At 34.2% G+C, this 14,926-nt stretch overlaps 1 protein-coding gene across 2 annotated transcripts; it reads right to left on the bottom strand.

Annotated features, from left to right (window-relative positions):
* Nucleotides 1-602: 602 nt before the first annotated feature.
* Nucleotides 603-13,230, bottom strand: LOC110695517 (activating signal cointegrator 1 complex subunit 2-like). Of its 2 annotated transcripts, XM_021872742.1 has the most exons (9): nt 12,725-13,230; nt 11,759-11,918; nt 11,562-11,623; nt 7,579-7,673; nt 5,495-5,608; nt 3,608-3,673; nt 2,835-2,932; nt 2,295-2,710; nt 603-2,039 (listed from the first exon to the last, which is right to left on the bottom strand). In XM_021872742.1, the coding sequence occupies exons 1-9, from the start codon at nt 13,155-13,157 to the stop codon at nt 940-942; spliced, it is 2,544 nt and encodes an 847-aa protein (XP_021728434.1). In that variant the 5' UTR covers nt 13,158-13,230; the 3' UTR covers nt 603-939. The 2 variants fall into 2 exon arrangements, with proteins under 2 accessions (XP_021728434.1, XP_021728435.1); XM_021872743.1 differs by lacking the exons at nt 11,562-11,623; nt 11,759-11,918.
* Nucleotides 13,231-14,926: the final 1,696 nt, after the last annotated feature.

Here is a 14,926-nt window from a genome sequence, read left to right on the forward strand (position 1 = left end):
GACCCTCGTCTCCCTCCCCTTGTCAAAAAAATTTTAAAAACGTCGCAGCGGAACTGAAGTGTCAAGCATCACCTTTACTCTGCAATTCCAAGAACATCCCTTCTCAATCTCAATGATCTCCCCCATTCCCTTCACTAGTGCTGACACATAGGTAATCGTTCACAAGCGAAGTCGACCCTCGTCTCCCTCCCCTTCTTGTCAAATTTTTTTGAAAACGTTGCAGTGGAACTGAGGTGTCAAGCATCACCTTTACCCTGCAATTCCAAGCACATCCTTCTCGATCTCAAATTCTCAATGATCTCCCCAATTCCCTTCACTAATGCTGACATAGGCGTCTGATCGACGGTAAAAGGGGGATTTTTTATTCTGACCCAGAATGGAGAATGGATTAATTTTACATCTTCTGGTCTTCCTTCCAACTCCTCCTTGTCCCTCCAATGGAAGAATTGGATTGCAAAGAAATTGGGGCTCAGGTTTCAAATCGCCAATCCATGGGCAGGTGCCCAAATATTTGTCATTGTTCTCTTAAAAGCTTCAAAATTGTATGATCTCTCCGTAAAAATCTTACCCATCAGCATTAGGGTTAGATTCGATTCATCCTCTTTAAGATCAATAGACCCCAAATTGATTGCATCTCACAATTCATCATCAATAGCAAGGTAAACCATGCTTTAGTACAAGTTACATAAAGATAATAAATTTGGTAATCAAAGTTAATACGAAGTATTAGAATACTACAAAGTGAAAAAAGATGCTGAAAAACAATTATATTTTCAAAAACCTAGTTTTCTTTCTTTTTTTAGTATTTCTTTATGATTTTGATTAATGTCGTTGTACCAGGGTTGTAAGAATTAGGTAAATATTAAAAAAGCACTGGATAATTTCCAAAACTAAGAAAAACTAAATGGCTGTACAACCTTCAGTTGCTTTAGTATATACCTAAAAACCACCCAATCCAGTTATGTGTTTCTTCATGGCTCTATCTTTTCTGTAATGATTATTCCTTCCTCCTCCTCCCCGTCTTCCACGGCCCCTTCCCCTTTCTCTTCCAGCGTTGCCTCCACCATCCATTTCCGAAGGATCAGACTCCTCCACTTCTACTTGGTTCTGCTCTTCTAGAATCTTAACAGCACCAAGAGGACGGTTACCACCACGTCCGAGTCCATGTATTTGTTCTTTCTGGGCTTGATTAATTAAAGATGCTTGCTTTTGGTCAGCAACTGCAACAGATCCTTCAACCTTGTAACTGTAGTTCTTACCATCCTTGACATAAAACTGAGGTTTCTTTTTAGAATTCCATTTGGATGCAGCTGCGCTGGAACCAAAACCATGGCTTTCAGCCCCAGAGGGCACACTCAATTTTGAACGAATTTTCTCACCTAAAATCTCCGTCTCCTCTACACCCGATTCCACAACAGTCATGCCGAGATCATCAAAAGAGTCATCGTACTCATCTTCATATTCATATTGTGACAACAAAGCAGTCGTCTTTTCCATATGCTTCTCATCTCTAGAACCCAAATTATCATGATCAGGTTGGTCATCTTTAGATTTTCTGACGAATCGTCCAACAGAAGATGATATGGAGGACCCTGATGAAGAAACTGCTGCTTGCTTTGGCTTCTGAGGTTTTATGATTGAGTTTGTTGTAGGCAATTCTGTAGATTCTACAAAAATACCCTTTCCTTTATCTTTTTTTGTCAACTGTGGAGCAGACTTAGGTGGAATTATCTTCAATTTAGTATCCAATTTCCGCAGATCATCATGCAAAGTTCCCTCCAAAATCCTTTGAATCACCTCCTCAGGATTATGGTCATAGGCTTCAAGACAAGCTGATATAAAACCTTTTCCATAATCAGGGAAAAGGTCTTTCACTTGACTGATCTTTGACTCTGCAATTACAGCATCTTCTGTCACTTGCAAATCATCACTTCTACCAGAGTTTGGAGCGCTGGGTAACTTTCTAGAAACGGCAGGTAATGGATGTGTCATCATCACAGTCAAGTATTGGTATTGCTCATCATCTATGAATACCCATCCTGCATTAGCCATCATTAAAATTTGAGAAAGGTTCTCCATTTGTGAAACAGCTGAATACACATAACAATGCTATCTCAGTAATTCATGTTGAGGCTACGAAGTCATGCCCAAAACCAATTTATTATATTGGAAAAGTAGTGGAGAGCACACAGAAAAGGACAGTACAATGTCATACAGAGAAGAGACTATTAAGAAATTTCAAATGAAACAAAATATTTCTCAATAAACATGGCTTTGTCTAAATAAGTATTTACCACTTTGTTTGAGGCTCTGAATTCTGTGCAAGGTTTGAAAGTTTCTTTCAATGTTTTGTAGGAATGTACCCCTGTGATGTTTGCCCTGAGGAACTGCAGCAATCTCCTTAAACGTTTGAACCAATATATCAGCCCTAATAACAGGATCCTCAACACTAGCAGGAAAAATCTTCATGGCAGCAGGAAAGGGAAGGTTATTTTTAAATAACTCCTCGCTCAGGTAGCAATTATATAATAGTTTCCAACCAAGATCAACTAATCTTGAAGATAATACTTTCAAACTAAGAGAAACATCAGAAAGCATGGGAGATGTTTCCTTTCCTGCAGCTAATATGATTTGAAGCCCTTGTTGTAACGAGGGTAGCAGAGAGTCATGCAAAGTTGCAAGAACATTGACCAATTCATCGTTACTGTGACTGCAAAAACAGAGCAACTAACTTTTTAATGAAACAAAAGGATGTCATTACCAGTTTATAAAGTGACAAATAGTAACTGTTTGCATAAAACAAGCAAGTAAAATCTAAATTATACAACTGGTACCTAGCATCAACAGGGCAAGCAAGGTAAAGAGCTGCAGGCTTATAAGCACTAACAAATGTGTCCATGGATACAACAGCATCATTTAGGAAATCCATCACCTACAAAAAAGAACAAACATGGCAGACCATTCACAAAGCTTATACATTAAACCCGCTTAATGCAAAAGTAGGAAACAGTATGATGACTCTGGTGAACAGAGGGGGGGGAGGAAAAGAAATTGTTGTATAATAGACACCGTTTACCAGAATTGGAAACAGTTCTGCTAGGAATACAGCTATGTTTCTCACAATCAGACATGGACAAACTATTATAGGATTTTAAGATAAAAGGGTTTAGGAACTGGAAAAGGAAAAAAAATTAGCAGGAGCTTAAGATATGGTTGAATTGAACATCAAATTGATCAAACTCAATTAGAATCCCTCCACATTCAAAAGGTGGACGCAACTATATCTCTCTCTAGTTTTCTGAATATCCTCTCCTATTAATCATATCATCATCCACTACTTGGATGCTTGCTCTACGCCATTCCTGCCAACTTCCTAACCTCCACTTACGGTAACTGACTTTGGATACACAATCCCTACTTGCCCTTTGTGTTCCTTGTGGCGTTGATTGGGAATTTTGGGCTGATTTGTTGCATATTTTCCTACTTGATAGAGCCACTTTTAATTGATATTGCCACAATCAACTTAGATAAGAGGCAAATAGCAACCAGAAGGAAGTCTCGATTGTAGGTGAGAGGAGAAAAAAACCAAGTGAAGAGATTAACCAACCTCTAAGTATTCTATATGTCGTTGACTGGGTCCATTGTCTACACGGCCACAAGCAGAAATCAAAACCTGTTCAAGGAAAGGAATTGAGTTAGATTTTTATAAATATTGATAGGAAACAATCTAAGAAGAGTAAATCATACTAAGTATACTCTAAGTTCAACTGGGCTTAGATCACCTCCCCAATACAAGCATGCACTGTGCATGCACTGTTTGGATATAATAAAAATAATAATAATAATAAGATAACTAGATAAGTTGTCAAAAGCCTTGAAAGGAGACAGGGAAGTCAACGTCAAACTTGAAAAGTAACCTATGTACAGCAACAAATCTATACAAATACACAGAAGCCATGATTAAATCTTCGTACAAGAACAGCTAGCTACTTTTATAGAGGATACTGTCAACTACACGAGACAGGAAAGCTATGAAATATTGGAATTAACTTTCCAAGTTTGTCACACTACTTCATCTGCTAATGCCAAAAATTTCATGATGGGAGAGTCCCTCACCAGTTTCAATTACATATATATTGTTTTGCATGAAAGTGTATTAAATCAATATATTTTGTTCCTTGTTGACCTTTTTATTTAACCAAGCTCTCACAATTTTTCTACATTTTTTAATCAATATTAGAGTAAAGGAATTAAGGATCTATGTAGAGCTATCCCCTTTATGTGTTTTCTAAGATGGTCTGAGTTAAGTAGTATAAAAGGTCACAATGTTAAATTGCCACTGAATGTTTTATGATAAAAAAATTACCCAAGCTATTGGGAAAGTAGCTATGCACACCTGCAAAGGGGAGGTTCTAAAAATTGAGCAGGTATCTAGGAACCATTTTATAGGATGACACTATGAACTGATAAATAAAAGGATAACTTTGTACTCCCTCCATCCCTAAAAGATTGCCTCAAAATTCAATTTGTGCACATGGGTGAGCACAATTATTGACAAGGAGAGAGATAGAGAGAGCAAACTGAAATTAGAAAATTTTACCAAATAAAGTATGGAGCAATCTTTTAAGGACCGAGAATGTATATCACAAAAGATAATCATCACCTAACATATTTTTCATTGATTGTCACAAAAGCCAAGAAAAGACAGATATGTCTAAGACAGATGATTAACATAACAAAGTTTCATTTAAAAATTCATGTGAAATGCCTTTAATCAACATGGGACAATTTGAACTTACAGAAAGTATAAACTAATTATTTAGTTCATGAATCTTTAGTTTAGGGTATTTGAAATTAAAGACTAACAAAATAATTTATTCATTAATTAGTTGATTGTACTGCTGTTTGTAGCTTTTTCGAAGAGTGGATTGCCTTAATGGCTGACATATAAGATTGGATGATTTGGTCCGTGCTCATAGAGAGTGTACCCTTTACTATTGCTATTATGACAAATCTTATTTCACTTAGATGAAAGTAGAAATCAGAAGTGATTCATCTTAGATATGCTAAAGGTACCTCTAAAACTACACCGACAATATAAACACATAAAGTATACAAGTGGTATTCTAATTAAATCATTAAGTGAACGTTTTCCGAGCAACAGCATAAATAAAATAGATATTACACTAACCATGGAATTTACAAAGTATAATATTTAGGGTTGCTTGGGGTAATACCAGTAAGGCAGTAAGTAAAACATAGCAAATTCATGGCTTTGTGAGCAGTAAATGAACAAACAACACTTGAACAAGGAAGATCAGCAAATTCATAAACAAATTATGTAGCTCAGGTTTAGATGAACTGATCAACTGATTGATCAGATTAAATTCATCCTCCAGCCAAAAAGCTCTTCAACAAACTTATTCATCTTACATTTAGTCAGATGTCATTTGTTCAATATTAACTATTAAACCCAAAAGAAGCAAAAAATTACCTCTAAAGATGAACTGCAACGTTCATACATTGTGCGAACAATGCCCAAGAAATGCGACAACATGGTAGTAAAACTTCTGTAGATATCAGGCTGTGCATTTATAGCATTCAAAACCTGGATCAGAAGAAAGTAGTTATTTATAGTCTCATAAAAAGGAAAGCAATAGTATTTGTAGGCATAGCTCACAGAAGATCAATAATGTATCCTAGAAGGGCTATTGCACTTCCACCGGCATGATACTTAATGAAGTGGAAGTTCTATGGTAACTATGCAGAATCCTAATATATGAGGCACTTATTTCTTACTGAGCATGCACTTTTAAATATGTATCTCCATAAAACGTGCCTACTCCCAGCATCCAAAACAGAAGTTTTTTTTTTCATGCTTTATCAAACCACAATATATTTCCATATAGTAATAATCTAAGAAATGTCAGGAACTAATTTCAAGTAAAGACAAGAAACAGAATACACACAGCCAAAACAAAAAGGCATAAACAATATTATCTGTATAAAGTACTTTTAAAGGCAACTGCAATATATTTATTTATTAAATTAATAACAAAGAAATTAAAAGCATTATAATAATAGTAAACTAACTCAAAAATACAGAAGACAAAAGCTTATCCAATATTACATCACCATGGGAAGTAACCTTGGTAATAGATATCTCACCTTATATCGCTCACAGACAAGACTTGAATATTTAGAGTGAAGTAATACGAAGCAATTTCCAATTTGAATAAGCATTCAAAATGGCATTTTATTCTTTTGTTAATAAAATGTAGTATTACCAACAAATTCTAACTTGTCACCAATATTCCGGATCCTAATACCAACCAAGTGGTAAATGATTCACTAATATCGAGTACTCCTTCCATACTTTATTGTTTGTTCCACTTTCTTTTGCGGCCGTATTTTATTACTAGTTCCATTTCCTTTTTTGTAAACTTTTAACAATATTTACTATTTCCTCCCTACTAGTGGTCCCCTCTTATCATAATTTAATATTTTTCATATTCTCTCTCCTCCCCATTTACACTTACTTTTGCTTTTTCGGATTTATTTTACTCTTCAACAAACCCCACTTGCATCATCAAATAATATTTCTACCGTTCCTCCAAAAACAAACTTTGTGTCCAGAGAAATGAAGCAAGTAATAAAATACGGATAGAGTAATAATTAGGAGGTTAATAAGTTGATATATTGAGGGAGAATTACTCACAAAAGATTTATAAAAGAGGAAGTTTTTCTTTCAACAATTTTTGGAAATTTTTCTGGAGTAATATATTCTATACAAGCTTCTTTATCTCTTCCCTCTCTCTCTCTCTCCAGCCTCTGCCCTCAATTTTTAAGCAAACCCAGAAAGTACTAGCCTGACTCTTGTCAAGATTTCTTTTCCGACTATAGATCTGTGGTTTTCCACCTAAAAGAGGAGGTAAGACTTAAAGATTCCAGTAAAGGGAGAAATGAGAAGATTGGTTAAGAACAGCTAGAGGATGGCTGTTTTCAGGTTGCAGGAGAAGTATGGTGAGCAGTCAGGCACTTTGGGTTGTTTCCAGAAGATGGTTGGAGTCCTTGGAGAACTGTTATCCATGGCAGACATGAACATGAGAAGAGGTCAAGGAAGGTGAGTAGAAAAGTAACCCAGAGAATGGTGGGTAATTGCTACTTTCACTGTGAGAGGTACCCAATATAATTACTTTTCTCATTCCATCCCCAACTTTAACTCCTTAATTATTCTGCTATTAATCCCCTTAATCCAGCCATGATACAAAAAGACTATTGGAAATGTAGGAAATTGCATTACAAGGAAAGATTAGTCGCTGAGATATGCTCGTGGAGACTGGGCATAACATGACAAGTGGTGCAGTGGAAAATAATGTAATCACAGTTATACTAGTAATAGAGAAGGAAAAAAAAATACAAATTCCCCAATCGCAGCTAGTGATCAAGAATAGAGCAGATGCAGTATGACAAGACTTTTTTCAAGTTACACTACAGGCATAAAAGAATTTAAAAAAAAAATATATATATATATATATATATATATATATATATATATATATATATATATAATCTCACCAGCGATCTGGTCAAATGTTCATTTTCATGACCATAGACTGCACATAAATCCAACAACTTGGGCAAATCAAGCAATTTCTTTTCCTGCAAAAGGACTAAACATAGAACAATGCATTAAAAGCAAACACTTATCAAAAAAGTTTTTACCATAAACTAATTGCTATGGCTATGGCACATTGATCAAGAATGGAACAAATTCACAGGCATACTCAAGCACCACATAATATGTCACCATCTGTCACATACAAAGTTTATCAAATATAAGTGGAAGAAATGCAAGTTCTGTTACAAAATTTAGTTGACTTGCAGGCGTGCATAATCATGCACTTGTTTAACAGCTCAGTTCAAGTTTGATAAGATCACAAGCTTTTAATATTAATGTGTCTATTGATGATACAATTATGGCTTAGGCAATGTAATTAGGATTGGCATTCTACTTCAGATCATAAGGAGCTATATAATAAGGTAAGATAAGATCCTACAACATTTGCATACAACAACACCACCAACAAAGCCTTAATCCCAAAATGATTTGGGGTCGGCTAACATGAATCTATCGTAAGAAATTGTACTATATATAGAAAAGGACAAAACAAAACCATCATTTTAAAGAGTTTGAATAAAGGTGAGTAAAGTGAGTAAACGAAAGAGCATTTAAGAAAGATTTAAGGGAGTTTTAAAAGAGAATTAAGAATAAAATCAAGAAAGTTATTACTTAAATAATAAGGTAAGATAAGATCCAACAACATTGTATAATTCAAAAATTACACTTAAATAAGTTATTATTTGTCATATTAGAAAAGCAACTTTGTAATTCAAATCTTTTAATAGTTCATTCAGTAGTTAATTGCATATTGATTTGCTTGTATGTGAGTATTAATGTAATTTATGATTTTCTTTTAAGCGTAGACTCTTAAGTTTCAAGGAATAAGAAGCAGCCGAGAGAGACCAAAAGACTTTCTCGGGAGTCAAAAGGATTTTTTTGTATGTGCTTTAGGTTCCAAGACTAGAGAATGTAACACTCAGCTACTCACTAAAATATAGCATTACCATGAGGGCAATCTAAGGATATAGAGTTTTTATAGTATTCAAATGATCCTATGAGCGATTCCCCAAGAAATGAGAATAATCTAAGTCATTTGGCCATATTTGGATCATAGACTCTAATTGCAATATAATAACTTTGGATTTTGGCCTTGTCAATGAGAATAACTTACGAAATTGTCATACAAACTTGATAAGTTTACAACTGCATTTCCTGATTTCCTTGTTCAAATTCTCATTACCTTTGTGTAATTGCCACAGCATAGGTTAAACCTTCAGAAGCATGACTCAAAAGGAAAAAAAATATTTTAAAAGAAAAATATTGACAATGTAGTGAAAGCTCTAAAGTTGAAACCTAACTCTCATTCTTAAGAAAAATACTGATAATGTAGTGAGAGTTCTAGAGTTGAAACCTCTCATTCTTAACAAAAATAATGAATATGTAGTAAAAGCTCTAGAGTTATAGGTGGAGTACTAGAATGGGTTTGACACTCAATATCAAGGTTCTAAAGGCCCGCCTCCCACTCCCACCCACCCACCCACCCACCCCCCCCCCAGCAGTGCAAGTCACAGAGGTTATAATAAAGAAAAAAGGAAATACAAGATTACATCATTTAACATTTATAATTTATATTAGAAGGCGTTTCTAATCAAGGATGCACGCCACGTGTCACCCATTTCTTCCACCAAGAGCATGCCACATCACCCAATTAGAAATATGAATGCTACATGTCAATTGAAAAAAAAACAAAAAGTATTTGTCTAGAATCAAACATGGGTCCATTGAGAAATGAATAAGAAGTCATACAAATTTACTATCTAATAATTTAGTTAGCTTATTCTTCTTAAATATATTTTTTGTAGACCAAGAGTGTTTTTCTTATACTTTTACACGAAAAAATATTTTTTAGACTAAACTTAAAATAAAAGTATTTAACATTATTATGTACTCTGTACATACAAAATATTAAAAGTAAAATTCATCTACCTAAAATATAATACGTGAAAATTATAATACATAAATAATTAACGTATCGACCCGGCCGGGTTAAACACTAGTTTATTCTTAAAAGGTAAGACAAGACAGCTTTTAGAAAGATCAAAGAGATGTACCATAAAATAAATAAACTGTGGTCAGAAGTTAACAGTGAGCCAGTCATTCTCAAGTAAGATAAACAAATCAAAGAAATCCCCATAAAGCAAGGAACCATTTCTGGTGTGAGGCCCAATATCCTAGCCCATAGGTCTTCTATCCATTCCTGGCGTCAGCGTTCACATATTAAGAGCGTTTAAACTTTAAAGGGGTGACTCAGGGCACCCCTTGCTTTCCTCGAAATCTTAATAAGCAAACAACCATCAAGTATTTGAAACAAAATTCTCTTGAGTTTCAAGTTTGGAAAAAATCGTAGTCTAACCAACTCGCCTAATTAAGACAATAGCATGATAGGGTTTATGTTACCAGAAAATGCGTACAATTTGTTAGCAAAGAACAAAAAAAATAAAACAAATCAATTCCATTGTCTATCATTAATACTTACAGATTTGGTAAACAAACAGCATTAGTAGAGGCCAAGTAAAAGATAATATCCCAACATCAAACTAAATGTATGGCTCCAACTCTACATTCTTCTGATCAAAGACCTAAGTCAATAGTAAGTGTCCATCTTCAACATAGTCCGAAAGTCTCTATGATCAAAAGGCTTTAATTTAACTCCCAATTAGCAGTTTAGCATAGAGTAAATCAAACGGCCCACTAAACTGTCATGTAATAATTTATAATCAATCTACCATATATTTAAATTCCTTTTGCAGCAAGGATTTACAAAGAGCAGCATTTTTGTAATATCAGTGGTCAGGTTGAAATGGCTTTTGCGATAGTATAGGTAAGACTACAAAAATCTGACACCAGGACACAACCTTTAACTCACTGCAAACAAGATCCATTATAGGCAATGTAATGATGTTATGGTACTGCTTACTCCAAGCCAGGAAAACAATCTAGTAGCATAATATAGATACAGAACTAAACTCATTATTTTAAATTTCTGATAATTATCTGTAGAGAATAACATGTCAAAACAGGTAAAGCAACTACCAGAGGTTGCTTCACAATTATAAAATTACAGGTCTTGTAAAGCTTTAACCAGGTAATACTTCACTATTACAGGTCTTGTAAAGCTTTAACCAGGTATTACTTCACTACTCCACATCGTGCAGTGCTCTAATCTTAACAGTAATAGCACATCCCATGAGAAGTTTTCAAACAATTATGTATTAAAATACGTATACATATACATTCCATACCACACAGAAGTTATGAAGTCAGCAACACCAGAGCTACAGAGTTTTTATTTCCCTAGAAAACCACAAGAAAACATCATTCATTAGATTATAACCAAGTAGAACTTTTACCCAGAATTTCCACCGCATAAGTATCCCCAACTTGGAGGCAATGGGAAACAAACTCCAAACCAAGGTTGGGAAGTTAGAGCTCTAAAATTGAGCTCCCACTAGATTTTCAGAGCTCAAATCTTACGAAATCAATAACACTAGAGTTCATGACAAATATTCATAATTTAGTTCGAAGCTTAGTCTAGAGACACAGTGTTCAACATGTTGATTCAAACTTCAACCAATTTTTAACTATAAACCAAGTATTTAGTGCAAATGACATAGAGATTATGGATATCGTAAACTCCGGCAATGATTGAGAACGGCAATGACTGAGAAGATACAAATTAAAACAGTCATTTGGATCTTGCAAAAGAACATCCAAACGAAGGTTAGATTATGTTGCAGAAAATCAAGACACGTCATCTTTCAATTGCACAGTTTATAGTGCAAAGTGCAGCTTCAGCACAGTATAATTATCTTATATATCCATGAGCCATGCCATTGAGTGGTCCATTACAACTCCAATAGCATCTAAGACAACCCACCTTGGTGATCTTTTTGACTTAGGCTTTCTGTGGCTGGCAAACCAGGATCCTTATTAGAAGATCTGCAATAAAAGTTCGATACATTCCAAAATAATAATCATATAACACAATATGACTACACTTCACAAATAGAATCAGACTGAGCAAAGAAATAAATGCTACAATATTTAGCAAGGTTATTAAAGCTGAAAACTCACATCCTATACAATAACATGAAAACACGGCGGCTTAGCTCTAAGTCCCCAACAATAACACCAGCAACAATTCCCTTGGCTCCATGATAAGGGAAATCATACCATCTACTTCTAAACTGCAGGAAACTGTCAAGAAATTCGTGCAAGGAGGTATCTACCGCCACTGAGGAGAAAAAGGCAGCAAAAATACCAAATAGAATGAATAACAATGCTTAGAAGCAAAAGAAAACTGGAGTATTAGATGCATGTCTACAAAAACATGAGAAAGCATCTTATCTACTTCCAAAACAAAATGTGTGCCAAGTAACATATCCTCACCAAAAAAGTTTGAAGAACTCACTTTTACAGATTGCATGCCATTGCCTGAAATCATGATTATGATGATAGATCGAGGCTAAGCAGCTTAGGTAAAAGTCAAGCTGATCAATATAATAATAAATTATCTAACATAGACATAGTGACATACAACAAGCAAAAAATTTCACATTTCAATACAGATATCAATAGAGGTGCTTAAACAAGAATCAGCACAAACATAAGTATGGAGAAAATATAGTGCCCAACTCTATACTCAACAATCTCAAAACATAAATAAGCAACAGCTTTCAACTGTTTCTTCAAGGGCACGAGATTTTGTTAGAAATAATCATTCCATTGTTGAATACCCAATACATTGGCCAATTAGACAACCATTTCAAATAAATGATATCTCATCTAACAGTACCAAATTATAATGATTCATTATGTAATACACTATCATCCATGTAGCATTGCTAATGCGATATATATTACTACATCCGTCCCTTATTTATATGTTAGAAATTGGCATGTAAAAAAGGGACGGAAGGAATAACATTTTACACAAGGTTAAAGTCTTGAAGGTGATATCCAAAACGACGATAATATTCAGTAGCATATAAAATAACCAAATTTTTTGTATAAAGAAAAAGGGAGTTAGAAATTAATAACCTTCACGCCAGAAATCTCTAGGTTTTAACTTGAGCAACCTAGCCAACTCTCTGTTAAGAAGATCGACGACTCTCTGAGACTCGAGGGGATCTAGACCACCTTGCACTGCACCCAAACCAACAGCTACAGCTTCATCCTGAGGAAGGTAATTTACGAAATTGCCCCCACCACCATTGTTGCTACTGGAAACCCACTCACCATTAGCGCCCAATTGAACTCTGCCACCCTTGAAATGAGCAACGGATGATGCTGAATTTGAGGATTGAGATTGACGCACAGAAGCAGAGAAACTAGGGTTACTGGTTTGAGGGGTTGATGTTGCTGAATTATGGTTAGTTTTGGGGACGAATTTCTTCTGGGTTTTGCCACGAAAACCCCTGTTGCCGGTGAAATTGGGGTTTTCATCCCTGTGATTAGACGATCGATTTGACATTGTGAGCAGTAGAATAGGGGAATGGGGATTGGAAGGATGAATAGCAGGAGGGTTCGCCTTAACTGATCAGCGAATTTTGTTGTATTATTAACGGCATGTTGTCTTCCGTTGAAATTCAGTTCAGTTCAGTTCAGCTCTTAATTTATGTCTAATAATATTGCTAATGATATATGTCAAATTTCATTCTTTTAAACTCTTATTACAACGACAACAAAAACAACAACAACAATAATAATAATAATATTAACAATAATAATAATAATAATAAATAAGTAATAAAATAATAATAATAATAATAATAATCAATAAATAATAATAATAATAACAATAATAATAATCAATAAATAATAATAATAATAATCATCAATAAATAATAATAATAATAACAATAATAATAATAATCAATAAATAAAAATAATAATAATAATAATAATAATAATAATAATAATCAATATGTGTTTAAAATGTTTAGAGGTTTCAAGTTTTTAATATATTTTCCATAAATTTTATAATTATATAGTATATTTTTCGTAAATATTTTAATATGTACATTTGTATATACACATATGTATAGTAATAAATAATCAAAGATCACTAATCCGTAGTTAAAAATCACTAATTAATAAGTTCAGTTCAATTCAGCTCAGTTCAGTTCAGTTCAGTTCAACTGAGTTCAGTCAATCGAAACAGGCCCTAAGACTCTAAAGTCTAAACTAAAAATAAAAAAATAAAAAATAAAAATAAAAATAAAAAAATAAAAAATAAAAATAAAAATAAAAAAATAAAAAAGGTTTTTTCTAGTATAATATACTATGTAGTAACCATTATGCCCCAAATCCCAAATATAGTATCACTTTCTATATTGTGACTCCAAGATACATCATTTTGTTTGTACACGGTAATCTTGCCATTTTCTGCTGTTAAAATTTCATTAGTGGGGCCCATTCTCAATTTATTAATATTTTTTTCAATTTGTGCATTGGAAAATGTTTTGGGGTCAATTTTGGAACTTAAGGAACCTAATTAAACTCATATTTGACAAAAAAAAATAACATAAATGTCTTGTTTTGCGTATTCAAATGTGAACATGTAAATCAAGACATTTCTTAATACAAACTATTAGGTGCGGACGTCCGCACCCAACAGTTCGTGCGGCAACCCTTCCCTTCAAACAGATTACCCATTCATTTCAATTCTCAAAGAAAATTGGGATTTTAGGGCTCATAATTCACAAAACAAAGATCATCATGCTTGAATTAGGCAACCAAATCGAAGAGCATTTAATAATTGAATTGAAAACCCCTCAAAATGAAGATGCCGAGGTGTGATTTGCGATGGACGGTAGATGAAGATGACGATGAACGATCTACGATTTTAGCTTGCTTGGGCTGCGATTTCAAATGGTTCAATTTTTAGGTGGTGCGATTTGGTTGGAGGTGGTGTTTGGGCTGCAATTTTGGATGGAGGTGGTGCGATTTCGGTTGGAGGTGGTGTGAATTTGAGGGTGCAATTGGGCGGCAGTGATGGTGGCTATTATTGCGTTTGAGTATCAAATCTAGTGGTTAGATCTTGTAGAAAGTTATGAGTATGTTTGATTTGCATTACAATTTACAATTATGGTTTGAAGTTCTCGCCTTCGAAGCTAGTAAAGATCGTGGATTTGGGTGGAAACTAGGTTATGTCCCGTACTATACACGTGTAAAGACGTAATTGGTCAAAAAAAAGGAAAAAAAAGAAATTTTAAAATAATTATAAAATAAAATCAATTA

The sequence above is a fragment of the Chenopodium quinoa genome, unplaced genomic scaffold, assembly GCF_001683475.1.
Source record: "Chenopodium quinoa cultivar QQ74 unplaced genomic scaffold, ASM168347v1, whole genome shotgun sequence".
NCBI classification, from domain to species: domain Eukaryota; kingdom Viridiplantae; phylum Streptophyta; class Magnoliopsida; order Caryophyllales; family Amaranthaceae; genus Chenopodium; species Chenopodium quinoa.